Genomic DNA, 16,372 nt, shown 5'->3' with positions numbered 1-16,372 from the left:
CTATTTTATTTTGTTAAAGACACAGTATGAATACAAATTATCTTCGCTGCCCTGATTTTGTTGTTCTGCTCATCAGTAAGAAATTGGAAGTGAAAGAGTGAAGCAGTTTGATGGACAAGATGTTCAAATTCTGTCACTGGGAAGAATTTCAAAACATTGCCCCTCACAAACATGGCGGCTACGCATGCGCCCTACTGTTCCACCTCTTTCTCCAATTCCTCTCCGATCTCCCATCCGCCAAGGAACAGCGGCCGGGCCGGAGCGGGCAAGAGGTGACACCAGCGAGAGCAGCAGCCGAGAGGGTTACAGCGAACCCTGGTGGACTGGAGGGGAAACAGCAGCAGCACAGTCTCTGCACGAAGGCTTCCGCAGTTCAGCTGCTCAAAGACTCTGAGAACCTCTTCAAATGTAAACTTCAGCTTCTCACATTCACCTATCCATCCCTTCCTCCATCCATCTCACCATCCCTCCCTCTCTCCATCCATCCCTCTCCCTCCATCCACCCCTCCTTCCATCCATCTCACCATCCCTCCCTCTCTCCATCCATCCTTCCCGACACCAAGAACCATTCACTCTGCACAGCAGTTTCACCCTCATTCCCCCAGTCTGTATTCCAGCCTTCATCACATCCACGCTGCTCCCAGATATTTTAGACCAATAGATATTACAATTCAAACTTCACAGTCTCTACAATTTAATATTTGTTCAGTAACCTTATAGACAGCAGAGAAATCATCAATTCCAAACCAACCCGAGCGAGAGGATATATTTATACATTTTCTCATTTCACAATAAAACCCACGCACTGAGTTTCAAATTTGCTTCTGTCATTATTTTAGTGATGATGTGGAGATGCCGGTGTTGGACTGGGGTAAACACAGTAAGAAGTCTCACAACACCAGGTTAAAGTCCAACAGGTTTATTTGGTAGCAAAAGCCATTTGCTTTCGGAGCACTGCCCCTTCATCAGGTGAGTGGGAGTTCTGTTCACAAAGAGGGCATATAAAGACACAAACTCAATTTACAAAATAATGGTTGGAATGCGAGTCTTTACAGGTAATCAAGTCTTAAAGGTACAGGCAATGTGAGTGGAGAGAGGGTTAAGCACAGGTTAAAGAGATGTGTATTGTCTCCAGCCAGGACAGTTAGCGAGATTTTACAAGCCCAGGCAAGTCGTGGGGGTCACGGATAGTGTGACATGAACCCAAGATCCCAGTTGAGGCCATCCTCATGTGTGCGGAACTTGGCTATCAGTCTCTGCTCAGCGACTCTGCACTGCCGTGTGTCTTGAAGGCCACCTTGGAGAACGCTTACCCAAAGATCAGAGGCCGAATGCCCGTGACCGCTGAAGTGCTCCCCAACAGGAACAGAAAACTCTTGCCTGGTGATTGTCAAGCGGTGTTCATTCATCCATTGTTGTAGCGTCTGCATGGTTTCCCCAATGTACCATGCCTCAGGACATCCTTCCCTGCAGCGTATCAGGTAGACAACGTTGGCCGAGTTGCAAGTGTATGTATCGTGCACCTGGTGGATGGTGTTCTCACGTGAGATGATGGCATCCGTGTCGATGATCCGGCACGTTGTGCAGAGGTTGCTGTGGCAGGGTTGTGTGGTGTCGTGGTCACTGTTCTCCTGAAGGCTGGGTAGTTTGCTGCGGACAATGGTCTGTTTGAGATTGTGCGGTTGTTTGAAGGCAAGAAATGAGGGTGTGCGGATGGCCTTGGCGAGATGTTCGTCTTCATCAATGACATGTTGAAGGCTCCGGATACGATGTCGTAGCTTCTCTGCTCCAGAGAAGTACTGGACGATGAAGGGTACTCTTTCCACAATGTCCCGTGTTTGTCTTCTGAGGAGGTGGGTGCGGTTTTTCGCTGTGGCGCGTCAGAACTGTCGATCGTTGAGTCGAGCACCATATCCTGCTCTTATGAACAGGATTATGTAAATTATGTAAATTATTTTGTAAATTGAGTTTGTGTCTTTATATGCCCTGTTTGTGAACAGAACTCCCAGTCACCTGATGAAGGAGCAGCGCTCCGAAAGCTAGTAGCTTGTGCTACCAAATAAACCTGTTGGAATTTAACCTGGTGTTGTGAGACTTCTCACATTATTTTAGTGCCCAGCAGATTATTTGGACTGAAATTGGTCTCAGCCTGTCTCTGTGTTGTGAGTGTGTGTGTATTTGTGAAGTCAGAGTGTTTTTTTGTCTGCATGTCTGTGTGTGCGAGTTTGCCTGTGTCTGTCTGAGAGTGCATTTCTGTGAATGTGTTTGTCTTCGAGTTCGCCTGTTGCTATTTCTGAGGCAAGTTTCAATTCTCTAAATAGATTCGTCTGCGTTAATATGAAAAAAATAGGAACAAGAAAAATCCAGCAGCACAATCCTCCAACGTTTCTATGTTTGAAAATGACCCTTCAGTAGCCTGAGGATTCAGTGATCTCCCAGGCAGAGGCCATTTACCTCACTTCGCCACTGTGATTGTGTGGAATGAAGGAATCTTGTGTTATTGTCAGTATTTTCATGTCCGCCCTCTCTGCTCCATCCGGGAAGATGGCCAAACGCACCAAGAAGGTGGGGATCGTGGGGAAAGTTACGGTCAATTGAGCCAGGGTTTTATTCTGGGACCTTCCTGCCCAGAAGTAACATCAGCTGAGATTGTAACTTAGCAGCAGAAACCCATCTTCTGTTCTATTCCCCCAATTCCCACAAAATAGTTTTTAGATTTGGGTGAGTTTGTATAAAATTGACAAAGGTGGAGATTCAAACACTTAACAAGTGAATAAAGGCAAAAGATTCCACAGATTCTGCACAAACAAATTAAACTTTACTACAGTCAGTGAGAAAGGGAAAACAAGTTACAATATGTGGAAGGTAAAACATTCAAGGACTTTAGAGAGGAAAGGGAGATGGGATGGTAGTTCACAAGGGCATGGGTCAAAGATATTTTATTGAGAAGTGGGTGATGATATCGGATTTGAAGGAGAGGAAGATATTGACAATATCAGCTGATATGGAGAAGTTGTGCTGTCAGTAGTACAGTGGGAAAAGGATTGAGGGATCAAGAGATGGGTCTCATGGGCAAGATGAGCGCTAAGAGGACATGAGGGGAGGTAGGAGAGAAACTGCAGAAAGATGAGAGTTCAGAGCTCAGACAAAGGGGAGCGTTAGAGGAGGTTTGTTCCAGTGGGTTAGGGGAAGGAGGGAAGCAGTAGAGGCAGCTGATTGGATTGTCTCAAACTTAGTGACAAAAAAGATTGTGAGTTTTATTCCCAATGAGCACTTGCGGGGGAGGTAAAGATGGGAGAGGGACAAAGGGAGAGCAACTCAGAAGGAATTCAGTTGTGCTGATGATATTAAAAAGATTCACAGTACTGAACACAAAGATAATTTATTTGACTTTTATTCAGAATATTAAACCGTATAACTGGCTGGAGTTCATTAACATCAACAAAAACAAACGCAATGAACATATTACAGTCCTGGATAGGATTAACAGCAGATTCCAATCACTGTGGTTACTGGTGAATTCTTTGGTGTCTAAGCAGGTAGGATGACTGAGTGAATCTCTTCCCACTCTCAGAGCAGCTGAATGGTCTCTCCCCAGCATGAGCTCGCTTGTGTCTCAGCAGACTGGAGGACTGAATGAATCCCTTCCCATATTCAGAGCAGGTGAATGGCCTTTCCCCAGTGTGGGTGCGCTGGTGTAGAATGAGATCATATGATCGCCTGAACCCAGTCCCACAGTGAGAGCACCTGAACGGTCTCTCATCAGTGTGAACACGTTGATGGGACATCAGTTCACCAGAACTTTTATAGCACTTCACACAGTCAGAGCATTTAAAAGGTCTCTCCCCATTGTGAATACGCTGGTGTATCAATAGTTGGGATGACCGAGTGAATCCTTTTCCACACTCGGAGCAGGTGAATGGCCTCTCCCCAGTGTGAATTCGCTGGTGTACAGTAAGGTTATGTGAATGCTGGAACCCAATTCCACAGTGAGAGCACCTGAACGGTCTCTCATCAGTGTGAACACGTTGATGGGACATCAGTCCCCAAGAACTTTTGAAGCACTTCCCACAGTCTGAGCATTTAAAAGGTCTCTCATCAGTGTGAACACGTTGATGGGACATCAGTTCCCAAGAACTTTTGAAGCACTTCCCACAGTCTGAGCATTTAAAAGGTCTCTCATCAGTGTGAACTCGCTGATGAGTAAGTAGGTTGGATGACTGAGTGAATCTCTTCCCACACTCAGAGCAGGTGAACGGTCTCTCCCCAGTGTGACTGCGCCGATGAGTTTCCAGCTGGGATGGGTAATTAAATTCCTTCCCACAGTCCACACATTTCCACAGTTTTTCCATGGAGTGGCTGCACTTATGTTTTGCCAGACCAGAGGATCGGCTGAAGCCTCGTCCACACACAGAACCCGTGTACGGTTTCTCTCCACTGTGAACGGTGCTTTTTCCTTCCATGTTCAAAATCCACTGATATTCAGTTATGATGGCAGTTCCTGATATGATATTTACTTTCAGTTTCCTGACTGCAAATCGTCCCCTTCTAGTCCCTGTGAAACTGATTTAAAACAGAAAAAAGGGGATTGAGAGAGAACCTATAGAGACAGATGATGAACAGAGTCCAGACCGAAGCAACAGTAAAAAAAAACACGCAGGAGGCCAGGAACTGAGTTCTGCATCCAACACGCAGCCTGATTCAAACCAGCTCCTAACTGTGTTTCCAAATTCGAAGCTATAAAACAATAACACAGGAAACTCTGTAGAGACTGTATCTGGGACAAAAAGAACAAATCCTCGAGATATTCAACAGGCCAGGCAACCTGTCAGAGTCACAAACAGAATTGAGGGCTCAGTTTGCTGACTTGCCCTCAGTCTATAATGAAACATCTAGAGTCAGGCATTGACTAATGGCGGTCACATTTCCCACAATGCTCTGCGCCTCAGAAATCCCTCCATTCAAAAGTTGTTCACCGTAATTCACTAATCATAGAATCCTTCCAGTGCAGAAAGAGGCCATTTTACCCATCGAGTCTCTGCTGACTCTGAGAGCATCTTTCCCAGGCTCACCTCCTATCCCAGTAACCCCACGCACTTACTCTGCTAATCCCCATCCTGACCTTTTTCTTCATCCTGCCTGCAACCGCAACAATATATTCTGGACCCTGACTGTGCAAACTCCACACAGCCAGTCACACACCCACGGCTGGAGTCGAACCCTGGCGCTGTGAGGCAGCAGTGCGCACCACTGTGCCACAGTGAAGAGAGTTTGCCGCAAATTTGGGGTGATAACAATGGGCTGGATGTTGCTCAGAATGTGGAGCACTGCAGCAAAGTACAGAGAGACAGAGACAGAGCAGCAAACTGGACTGAGAAATGGAATCTGCAGACTGGAACTGGCAGCATGAGGAGAGGTTATTTAGTCTAACACACACAGCAATCTACAACCCACCCCCATTACCGAGACAGTGAGACAGAGATTACAAACACTCACCAACACAGCTCCACTGAAACGTCCCAGGAAAAAGAGGGAATCTGTGGCAGTTCCTGTCCTGAAATAGCCCCAGGACTGTCACTCAAACCCCCAACCCGGCCCAGTTCACAGCTCAGCCTCTCAGCTTGCAGCTTCCTGCACCTTGAGCCAACCTTGCCCAGGTGTGGGAGGGATGTGGAACCCCAGAGTGGGGGGAGGGGTGACCTCCTGCTGTGTCCCAAATAGTTTCTCCTTCCCCTCCCCCTTGGCGCTCTAAGGTCTGAATGTGGATGTGTTGATGGACGTTGCAGAGCCTCACTGAGCTGCGCCTGTCCCTTATCCTCGGTCACCCCCTCTCCCTGGGTTCAGTGTGTTCAGTTCGGTGCTTCTTTCCCTGCTGAGCTGAACCTTCAGTTAATCAAAAACAGAAAGTGCTGGAAAACCTCAGCAGGTCTGACAGCATCTGTGATCATCCAGACTGGAAGCATTAACTCTATTCTCTCCACAGACGCTGAGATTTCCATCATTTTCTGTTTCTGTTTCAGATTCCAGCATCTGCAGTATTTTGCTTTTATCTTCATTTAAACAAGCATTCTTTGATGGCCTTTATCCTCAATGCTCCTTTCCAGAGCTTCCCACCTTCTGCTATTGTCCCTGACTCCCACATTAACTCTGTCATTCCTCCCCTGTACCCCGCTCACCCTGTCTGAAGTCAGGCTCAGAGTTTTCCCGCCATCTCCCCCTCCCCCAGCCTCCACATCCCAACACCCGGAATCTCTAACCCAGCGGTTCCAGTTTGTCTGGTTTGAGTTCAGATTTGCCGCAGCACCGACAGGATTTCACTTCAAACCAGCCGGAACTGACTGCTCACAAATCCCTAAATGTTTCTCCAGCAGCCCGGGCTTGTTAATGTTGTTTAAAGTCAGCGCCCAAATGGAGCTACTTTCCTCAGTTTAAAAAGCTTCTCCGGTTAATCCCCCAAGACCCGAGCTGGGGTGTCCTGTGTAAGAGACATCTGTTCCAGATGCGACAATTCTTACACATTCTCTGCTTGACATAAAACGGAAAACGCTGGAAATACTCATGAATGAAAGCAAGTTGTTGCTTTCGTCAAAAGGGTCACCTGGACTCGAAACGTCAGCTCTTTTTGTCTCCTTACAGATGCTGCCAGACCTGCTGAGATTTTCCAGCGTTTTCTCTTTTGGCTGGAAATACTCAACAAGTCAGGCAGCCTCTGTGGAGAGAGAAACAGACTGAATGTGACCTGTCATCGGAACTGGGAAATATAATATTATTTCTCGCAACTGAAAGAGACACTTTACAGCCTTCAGAACAAAACTGAGCTCAACAATTTTACACCACAATCTCTGCCCCCATTGTGTTCTGTGTTTCGTTGTTGCTTTTTTCACCTCATTTCCTTCTTGTTTACTTTACATTCAGACTATTGCTCACCAGCTATTCACACCTCATCCAGAACATCTTTTGTGTCTTTACTTGTCCCATTACCACTCGCTTTGGTCTTGGGCCGTGAAACATTTTGTCAATTTGCAAATCTTTCATGTTGTTCTTCTCCACCTCCCTCTCTCAATTCTTCATAGGTCAGGCTTTGACAAAGGGTCATCTGGACTCGAAACGTCAGCACTTTTCTCTCCTGACAGATGCTGCCAGACCTGCTGGGATTTTCCAGCATTTTCTCTTTTGGTTTCAGATTCCATCATTCACAGTAATTTGCTTTTATCCTGATTTTCTCTGTGTGGCTCTGGAGAGCGCTTGAGACGTTAGGGACAGAGAGAACGAGATTTTTCACTCTGAGGGCCTTTGGTCTGTGGAATTCTCTTCCCCAGAGAGCAGTGGAGGCAGAGTCAATGAATATTTTTAAGGCTGAATAAATGGATTGTTGATTGACAAGAGAGTCAGGATTTGGGGGGGGGGGGGGATTCGGGGGGGGGGGGGGGCGGGGGGGAGAGGGGGGAGACAGAAAAATGGAGTTCTGGCCACAATCAGATCAGTCGGGATCTTGTCAAATGCTGCAGCAGAGGGGCCCAATGGTCCACTGCTGCTCCTCATTCATATGGATGTTTGGCTGCATGTTTCACTCTGTTTCTGCCTTCATAGAAGCTGCTGGGCCTGTTGACTATTTGTGGCATTGACTGTTTTATTTCAGATTTTAGGACTCTGTAATATATCACTGTGTAATCCAACAATTAATCCAGTTCTCCTGGATTTCTGCTCTGTAACATATCACTGTGTAATCCAACAATTAATCCCATTCCCCTGGATTACTGCATTGTGGCATAGTGGTTAGCACCGCTGCCTCACAGCACCAGGGACCCGGGTTTGATTCAAGTTTTGGGTCACTGTTGAGTTTATTTGTTGAGTTTGCACATTCTCCCCATGTCTGCGTGGGTTCCCTCTGGATGCTCCAGTTTCCTCCCACAGTCCAAAGATTGGGTGGATTATGTGGATTGGCTATGCTAAATTGCCCCTTAGTGTCAGGGGGAACTAGCTAGGGTAGATGCATGGCGTTAAGGGGATAGGGCCTGGATAGGATTGTGGTCGGTGCAAACTCAATGGGCCGAATGGCCTCCTTCTGCACTGTTGGATTCTATGATTCTAGTTAGAAGTCTCACAACACCAGGTTAAAATCCAACAGGTTTATTTGGTATCACGAGCTTTCATCGGGTGAGTCAATCGTCCATGATTCTAGATACAGACAAACTCACAGATGCACAAATACATTCACAGACACGCATATATGATTTCAAGAAGTAATTAGATATCGCTCATGGGGCTAAAGGGACCAAGGGATATGGGAGGAAGCGGCGATCAGAATAATTAATTCGATGATCAGCCATGATCAAAATGAATGGTGGAGCAGGCTCGAAGAGTCGAATGGCCTACACCTGCTTCTAGTTTCTATCCTTCTATGGACACACACACGCACGCACACGCATGCACGGACACACGCACACACACACACTCAATCTCAGACACTCTCACAAACACAGAGACAGACGGAGACCATGAAGGGTTGATGTCAGTCTCACTCTAATCCACGTGCTGGGCACCAAAATAATAACAGAAGCAAATCTGAAACTCAGTGTGTGGATTTTATTGTGAAATGAGATAATTTATAAATATATCCCCATAGCTCCGGGTGGGAGTGGAATTGATGATTTCTTGACTGTCTGTCTGCACTGCTGCCTCACAGCGCTAGGGACCCGGGTTCAATTCCCGGCTTGGGTCACTGTCTGTGTGGAGTCTGTACGTTCTCCCCGTGTCAGCATGGGTTCCCTCCAGGTGCTCTGGTTTCCTCCCACAGTCTGAAAGACGCGCTATTTAAGTGCATTGACCCAAACAGGTGCCGGACTGTGGCGACTAGGGGAATTTCACAGTCGAACATAGAACAGTACAGCACAGAACAGGCCCTTCGGCCCACGATGTTGTGCCGAACTTTATCTGAAACCAAGATCAAGCTATCCCACTCCCTATCATCCTGGTGTGCTCCATGTGCCTATCCAATAACTGCTTAAATGTTCCTAAAGTGTCTGACTCCACTATCACTGCAGGCAGTCCATTCCACACCCCAACCACTCTCTGCGTAAAGAACCTACCTCTGATATCCTTCCTATATCTCCCACCACGAACCCGAGAGTTATGCCCCCTTGTAATAGCTCCATCCAGTAACTTCATTGCAGTGTTAATGTTAGCCTTACTTGTAACTAATAAATAAATTTAACTTTTAACTTTAATTTTGTGAACTCATAGAATCGTAGAATCCTACAGTGCAGAAGAATGCCATTCAGCCCATTGAGTCTGCACCAATCACAATCCCACCCAGGCCCTACCCCGGTAACTCCACATATTTAACCTGCTAATCCTCCTGACACGAGGGTCAATTTTGCATGGCCAGTCAACCTAAGCAGCACATCTTTGGACTGTGGGAGGAAACCAGAGCACCCGGAGGAAACCCACGCAGACACGGCGAGAATGTGCAGACTCCGCACAGACAGTGACCCAAGCCAGGAATTGAACTCAGGTCCGTGGCGCTGTGAGGCAGTAGTGCTAACCACTGTGCCACCATGCCGCCCTCATCTCCTTGAACAAATAGTAAATTGTAGAGATTATAAAGTTTGAATTGTAATATCTAATGGTGTAAAGTATCTGGGAGCAGAGTGGATGTGATAAAGGCTGGAATACAGACTGTGGGAATGAGGCTGAAACTGCTGTGCTCAGTGAATGGTTCTTATTGTAGGGAGGGATGGGAGGAGGGAGACAGGGATGGATGGTGAGAGGGAGGGATGGAGAAGGGAGGGAGAGTGAGGTGGATGGAGGGAGAGAGGGATGAATGGGGGTGAATGTGAGAAGCTGAAGTTTACATTTGAAGAGGTTCCCAGTCTCTCTGATCAGCTGAACTGGGGAAGCTTTTGCGCAGACTGCGCTGCTGCTGTCGCCCCTCCTGTCCACCAGAGGTCGCTGTAGGCCTCCCAGCTGCTGCTCCTCCCAGTGTCACCTCTTGCCCACTCCAGCCCCTCCAGTCCACCTCACTGGAGCCCCAGGCCATTATTGCCACCCTGCCAGGTCTCGGGTACTGAGGCCAATAGTAAAGTTTATTTATGAGTCACAAGAAGGTTTACATTCACACTGCAATGAAGTTACTGTGAAAATCCCCCAGTCGCCACACTCCGGCACCTGTTCGGGTACACTGAGCGAGAATTCAGCTTGGCCAATGCACCCTAACCAGCACATCTTTTGCACTGTGGGAGGAAACCGGAGCACCCGGAGGAAATCCACAGACACGGGGAAAATGTGCAAACTCCACATAGTGACCCAAGCCGGGAATCAAATCCAAATCCCTGGTGCTGTGAGGCAGCAGTGCTAACCACTGTGTCACTGTACCACCCAGTGCTCTAAGGTTAAGTTTCTTCTTCAAACCTAAGAAGATTCAGTGTCACATCAGGACAGGGAAAAAGGAGTCCATTGGCTTCAGATGGATAATGGTAAAAGTTAATATCCCAATTTATTCACTTTATTCCTTCAAGCTGAGGTTTACAAAGTGAAAATTCCGCTGTTTATAGCAGTGACTAAATAAGCAATGACACTCATCCTATATTTAAATTAGTCTGGAATACACCTCAATTTCACACAGGTTAACAGTTTTCAAGCATTTGGAACCCCAAATGTCTGCTGATGTGTCATCCAGAGCTGTGTTCCTGGCAGTTTGTGTCAGTAGCAGGCTGCCGTTACCACCCACTCTTGAGCAGGGTGAGGAGACAGCTCCGACACCGACCTCAGCTGGAATGGGAATTGAACCATACATTAGTCCGCAGGCCAGCAATGCTGCAGGAATTGCAAAGGGGCTGCACAGAGGTCCAGAATTAGAAGAGGGGGTTGTGGAGATGGAGGAAGTGTCTGCAAGACATGAGGACATTTTGGATTATCTCAAAATTACAGAATGTGGGAGACCAGTCAGGAATGTGTTGAAATTGTCCAGTCTGGCAGTAATGTGTGGATGTGGGATTCAGCAGCAGAAGGGCTGCATGGTGGAACAGTGGTTAACACTGCTGTCTAACAGCACCGGGTTTGAATCCAGCCTTGGGTTTGTGTGTGGAGTTTGCACCTTCTCCCTGTGTCTGAGTTTCCTCCGGGTGCTTCAGTTTCCTCCTACAGTCCAAAATTGTGCAGGTTAGGTGGATTGGCCATGTTAAATTATCTGTTAGCGTCCAAAGATGTGTAGGTTGGGGGGGTTAGCAGGGTAAATGCACAAGGGTACAGGGCCCATCGAGTCTGCACCGACTCTCCAACAGAGCATCTTACCCAGGCCCTGTCCCCGTAGCCCCACATATTTACCCCGCTATTCCACTGTGTTACTTATTCATTACAATAGGGACCAGAGTCTGAGGTTATAAATGGGTGAGTTTACTCCAATAGTAATTCCTTAACATCTGACAAGTTTACAGCTATGAACATCCCACCTATCAAATAGCTCCAGCCTACAGATGAGAGAACCAACATTCAGACCTTTCAAATCCTCATCCTGAAGTTACAAAACAGACTTTAGTCATCGGCCTGCTGATACATCGGCACATTCACACAGGGGTGGATTGGACTGTCATCTGTTTATTGTTCATCTTTAGTTCAATACAGTTTCTGAGTGATTTAAATTTAAAACAAGGTCTGCAGGCGTGAAGATTTATTGACATATGAATGTGAGATGCTGTGGGGCTCACCCCAAGTTCAACAGGGCCGATTTACATCAAAAATAAACTCCAGCTATCAGAATAAACATAGTTCAGTCTGGGATGTGATTAACAGCAGCAATAACAGCAGAATCACACCCCTGTGATCACTGGTGAACTCACTGGTGTTTCACCAGGTTGTATGACTGGGTGAATCTCTTTCCACACAAGGAACAAGTGAACGGCTTCTCCTCACTGTGAACTTGTTGGTGTCTCAGCAGAGTGGATGACCGGGTGAATCCTTTCCCACACTCAGTGGAGGTGAACGGTCTCTCCTCAGAGTGATTTCGCTGGTGTGCGAGCAGAAGTTTTCTGCTTTTAAAGCTCTTCTCACAGTCAGAACATTTGAACGGTCTCTCATTTGTGTGAACAAGTTGGTGAGAAGTGAGAGAGGATAAACAAGTGAATCTCTTCCCACACACAGGGCAGGTGAATGGCCTCTCCCCAGTGTGAACTCGCTGGTGTACAGTGAGGTCGCCTGATCGCCTGAAGCCAGTCCCGCAGTGAGAACACGTGAATGGTCTCTCGTCAGAGTGAACACGTTGATGGTGACGCAGTTCCTCAGAACTTTTATAGCTCTTCCTGCAGTCTGGACATTTAAACGGTCTCTCTTCACTGTGAACTCATTGGTGTTTCTGCAGGTTGGATGATCGGTTAAATCCCTTCCCACATTCAGAGCAGGGGAATGGCCTCTCTCCAGTGTGAATGCATTCATGTGCCACAAGGTGGAATGATGTCCTGAACCCTTTCTGGCAGTGGGAACAGCTGAACGCTGTGGAACCGGTGTGAATGTACTGGTGCTCCCGCAGTGTGCATCGAGTTTTAAAATTCTTTCCACACTCAGGGCATTTAAACTCTTGTCGGTGTGAACTCGCTGGTGTCTCTGCAGGGCAGAGAAATCTGTGAATCCCTTCACTCACACGGAGCAGGTGAAAGGCCTCTCCCCTGTGTGAATGTGTCGCTGTATCAGCAGGGCCAATGACTGAGTAAATCCTTTTCCACATTCGGAGCAGGTGAACTGCCTCTCCCTGCTGTGAATGCGCTGGTGAATCAACAGGCCAGCTGTCTGAGTGAATCCCTTCCCACACACAGGGCAGGTAAAAGGTGTCCACTCCAGTGTGAGTGCGTTGGTGATTTTGCAGGTCAACTGGATAATTGAATCCTTTCCCACAGTCTCCACATTTATACGGTCTCTCCCTGGTGTGACTGCGCTTGTGTCTCGACAGGCCAGATGATCGATTGAAGCCTTGTCCACACACAGAACACATGTACAGTGTCTCCTCTCTGTGAACGGTGCATTTTTCTTCCATGTTCAAAGGCCGATGATGTTTAGATCCTGATGGATCAAAGCTCTCTGTCTGATCTTGATGTGATCCTTGATTTACAATTTTCTGTAATTCCTCACCTTCTAATCCCCTGAAAAATGAATTGAAAACAGAAAGAGGGAAACATGAGAGACAAGCCATAAATATACAAAGACAAAATGTGAAACTGAGTTGAACTAATCTGGTAAATTGTGGGATTGGAACTAGGAAATAGTGGATATGAAAGCTGCTGGATTGTGACAAAGCCTCAAACTGTTCACCAATGCACTGAGGGAAAGGAACCCTCCACCTCTTCAGAGCCAACAACAAGAATTCAGCCTTTATGCGTGAAGAGGGAGAGGTCGGGAGGAGGGTGATGGAGAGAGACTTTATGCATCAGCAACTCAACCAGGATTTTGGCAGAATCTCCTCAACCCACAATCTTCCCCACCTGGAAGTACCAGAGCAGCTGGGACATGGGAAAACCACACAACTCCCTGACTTGGACAAATATCACTGTCCCTTCAACGTGACTGGGTTAAAATTCTAATACTCTTGCATTGTGGGAGCACCTTTACTATATGGACTGCAGAGGTTCAAGAAGAACAAGGCCAACTATCACCATCACAAAGGACAATTGGTGATTGGTAACGTATCGCTGTCTGTGATAGTAATTCAGGACAAATACCTGGGCCTTTTTTGTTCGTTTGCAAATCTGTATGAAACCTGCAATTTCATAAGATATAGGAGCAGAATTAGACCATTCGGCCCCTCGGGTCCGCTCCGCCATTCAATCATGGCTGATATGCTTCTCATCCCCATTTTCCTGCCTTCTCCCCATAACCTTTCAACCCATAACCAATTAAAAATCTGTCCAACTCCTCCTTAAATTACTCACTGCCCAGCATCCACCGCACTTTGGGGTAGCAAATTCCACAGATGAAAGGAAAACAAGGAAACAAAACCCATGACCGCTACAATCTAGGAGGACAAGGACAGTGGACAGGTGGGGAAAACCACTACTTGGAAGTCCCCCTCCAAACCACTCACCATCTTGACTTGGAAATATGTCACTGTTCCTTCACTGTCATTGGATCAAAATCCTGGAATTCCCTCCCTAACAGCACTGTGGATGTACCTACACCACATGGATTGCAGTGATTCAAGAAGACAGCTCACCACCACCTTTTCAAGGGCAATAAATGCTCATCTAGACAACGACTAGAATCCATTGAATGATTTTAAAAATGACTTGGAATACCCATGAGAAAACAATCCTGACAGTTACTCAAATAAATACTTCACTCAGTCACACCAGCTTCCGAGTTTACATTTGACTGGAGTGGTTGGATTTTGCTGTCATTGCTGCTGTTTGTGGAAAACCTTGGGGCATTTGCCCAGTCCATTACGCAAACCAGCCTCCCATCCATTCACTCTGTCTACACTTCCCGCTGCCTCGGAAAAGCAGCCAACATAATAAAGGATGCCACACACCCCAGACATACTCTCTTCCACCTTCTTCCATCAAGAAAAAGGTACAAAAGTCTGAGATCATCTACCAACTGACTTAAGAACACCTTCTTCCTTGCTGCCATCAGACTTTTGAATAGACCTACTTCTCATTAAGTTGATCTTTCTCTACACTCTAACTGTGACTGTAACACTACATTCTGCACTCTCTCCTTTCCTTACCTATGTACAGTATGCTTTGCATGTATAGTGCACAAGAAACAATACTTTTCACTGTATACTAATCCACGTGACAATAATAAATAAAATCAAAAAAGAACCCCACACACCCTCTCTTCCACCTTCTTCCATCGGGAAAAAGATACAAAAGTCTGAGATCACGTACCAACTGACTCAAAAACAGCTTAATCCCTGCTGCCATCAGACTTTTGAATGGAGCTGCCTTATATTAAGTTGATCTTTTGCTACACCCTAGATATGACTGTAACACTACATTCTGCACCCTTTTCTTCCCTTCTCTCCTATCTGCTCTATGAATGGAATGCTTTGTCTGTACAGTGTGCAAGAAATAATAATTTTCATTGTAAACCATAACATGTGACAATAATAAATCAAAATTATCCACCAGTTCCCACTTCTGTTCTTTCTGATGAATGAAGGATCTGTGCACAGCTTTTTCAACCCTCCTTCCAATCTCCACATCACAACAAAAAAATGACCAGTCAATAATAACGACTTTCAATGACGGAGCGTTTACCCAGCATTCGCCGCGGTGGTGAATGCCCCCTATTTACACCAGAGGAAGTTACTGCGCAGCCGCAGTATCGCCCAGTACTGGAGCATGCGCACTGTCAGTCATGGCGATGGGGTGAGTCTCTCTTTTTGTCTCTTTGCCACGGGGAAGGAAGCGGAAATTCTGAGGGAGCGATGGAGCCGGCTCTGGATAGAGAAAGTTTCTAAACACCTGGTGGGCGCCTCAAACCCCGATTGAGACTCTGCGCTTCCGTGTTTGCAGCTCCGGATCTTTTTCTGCCCGAGGCCCAAGTCCAGGTTAACGGCCGCCATCTTGGATCAACGAGAGGCGCATGCGCCAGGGTCTTCGTGACGCAACAGTGAGGGCGGGGCTTAGGTTTTACAGTTCCCACCGGATCCTAGTTTCCAGTACATCAGACTTCCAATTATTGATTCGTGTCAGAAGTAGGTTTACATTGACACTACAATGAAATTACTGCGAAAATCCCCTAGTCGCCACACTCCGGCGCCTATTCAGGTACACAGAGAGAATTTAACATGGCCAATGCACCTAACCAGCACGTCTTTCGGACTGTGGGAGGAACCCTGAGCACCCGGAGGAAACCCACACAGACAGAGGGATGATGTGCAAACTCTACACAGAGAGTGACCCAATCCGGGAACTGAAGCCAGGTCTAACCACTGTGCCACCATGCCTCCCACCAAACTGGGCAACAGGTGTCTAAACAGTTTCACCCACTCCCAGCCTGCAGCTGATGTTTGCAGGGGTCCATGAACCATGTACATATTCAGTGTGAGAGGTTGCAGTCCCTGAAGGAGCTGCTTCTCCACTTTTAGTTCCACTTCTATTCTTCCCCACGCTCCTAATCATTGGCTGCCCATGTGGAGAAGGCTTGGGAGGTCAGAGGATCTTTTCCTGGACCTGCTCTTGGGGCTGGTTAAAACAGTGATTTGTAGATCTGCATGGGGTAACTAGGTTGTTGGCCTCTCTTCCGTGGTCTTGTCCATGCTCTTGTGGTCCTGCAGAAGAACCGTGCAGTGTCGACTGGAACACTCGAAAACTCCACAACTCAGGGTACAGAGTGTCTCATAGACACTGGAAACAAAGTTCTGGTTTAGTTGAGATGGAAG

General features: G+C 46.9%; 3 protein-coding genes across 5 annotated transcripts in view; 1 reads left to right on the top strand and 2 right to left on the bottom strand.

The window, feature by feature from the left end:
• The window catches only part of LOC144480817 (uncharacterized), a 1,107,688-nt gene that overhangs the window by 1,055,168 nt on the left and 36,148 nt on the right, over nt 1-16,372 (bottom strand). The gene's annotated exons all lie outside the window — the stretch shown is intronic.
• Nucleotides 1-16,372, top strand: part of LOC144480903 (uncharacterized) — a 45,091-nt gene that overhangs the window by 6,016 nt on the left and 22,703 nt on the right. The window contains exons 3-4 of the mRNA XM_078200531.1: nt 243-408; nt 10,696-10,976. Of these exons, the coding sequence (XP_078056657.1) occupies nt 243-408; nt 10,696-10,976 (447 nt within the window). The remainder of the gene's footprint in view (nt 1-242; nt 409-10,695; nt 10,977-16,372) is intronic.
• LOC144480796 (uncharacterized) lies at nt 10,472-15,575 on the bottom strand. Its single transcript, XM_078200395.1, has 2 exons — nt 15,453-15,575; nt 10,472-13,130 (listed from the first exon to the last, which is right to left on the bottom strand). Exons 1-2 carry the CDS (start codon nt 15,551-15,553, stop codon nt 12,338-12,340), a joined length of 894 nt encoding a protein of 297 aa, XP_078056521.1. The 5' UTR covers nt 15,554-15,575; the 3' UTR covers nt 10,472-12,337.

The sequence above is a fragment of the Mustelus asterias genome, chromosome 30 (assembly GCF_964213995.1).
Source record: "Mustelus asterias chromosome 30, sMusAst1.hap1.1, whole genome shotgun sequence".
NCBI lineage: Eukaryota > Metazoa > Chordata > Chondrichthyes > Carcharhiniformes > Triakidae > Mustelus > Mustelus asterias.
Note: the sequence above shows the minus strand (reverse complement) of the source record. Positions and strands in the feature narration are given on the sequence as shown.

What these genes read in the sequence shown, in the direction of transcription:
- LOC144480796 (XM_078200395.1), bottom strand. Translation starts at nt 15,553, where the DNA reads ATGGCGGCCGTTAACCTGGACTTGGGCCTCGGGCAGAAAAAGATCCGG. An exon ending in GGGTTTGAGGCGCCCACCAG is followed by an intron (nt 13,131 to 15,452) that starts GTGTTTAGAAAC and finishes TTCATTTTTCAG; the next exon opens with GGGATTAGAAGGTGAGGAAT.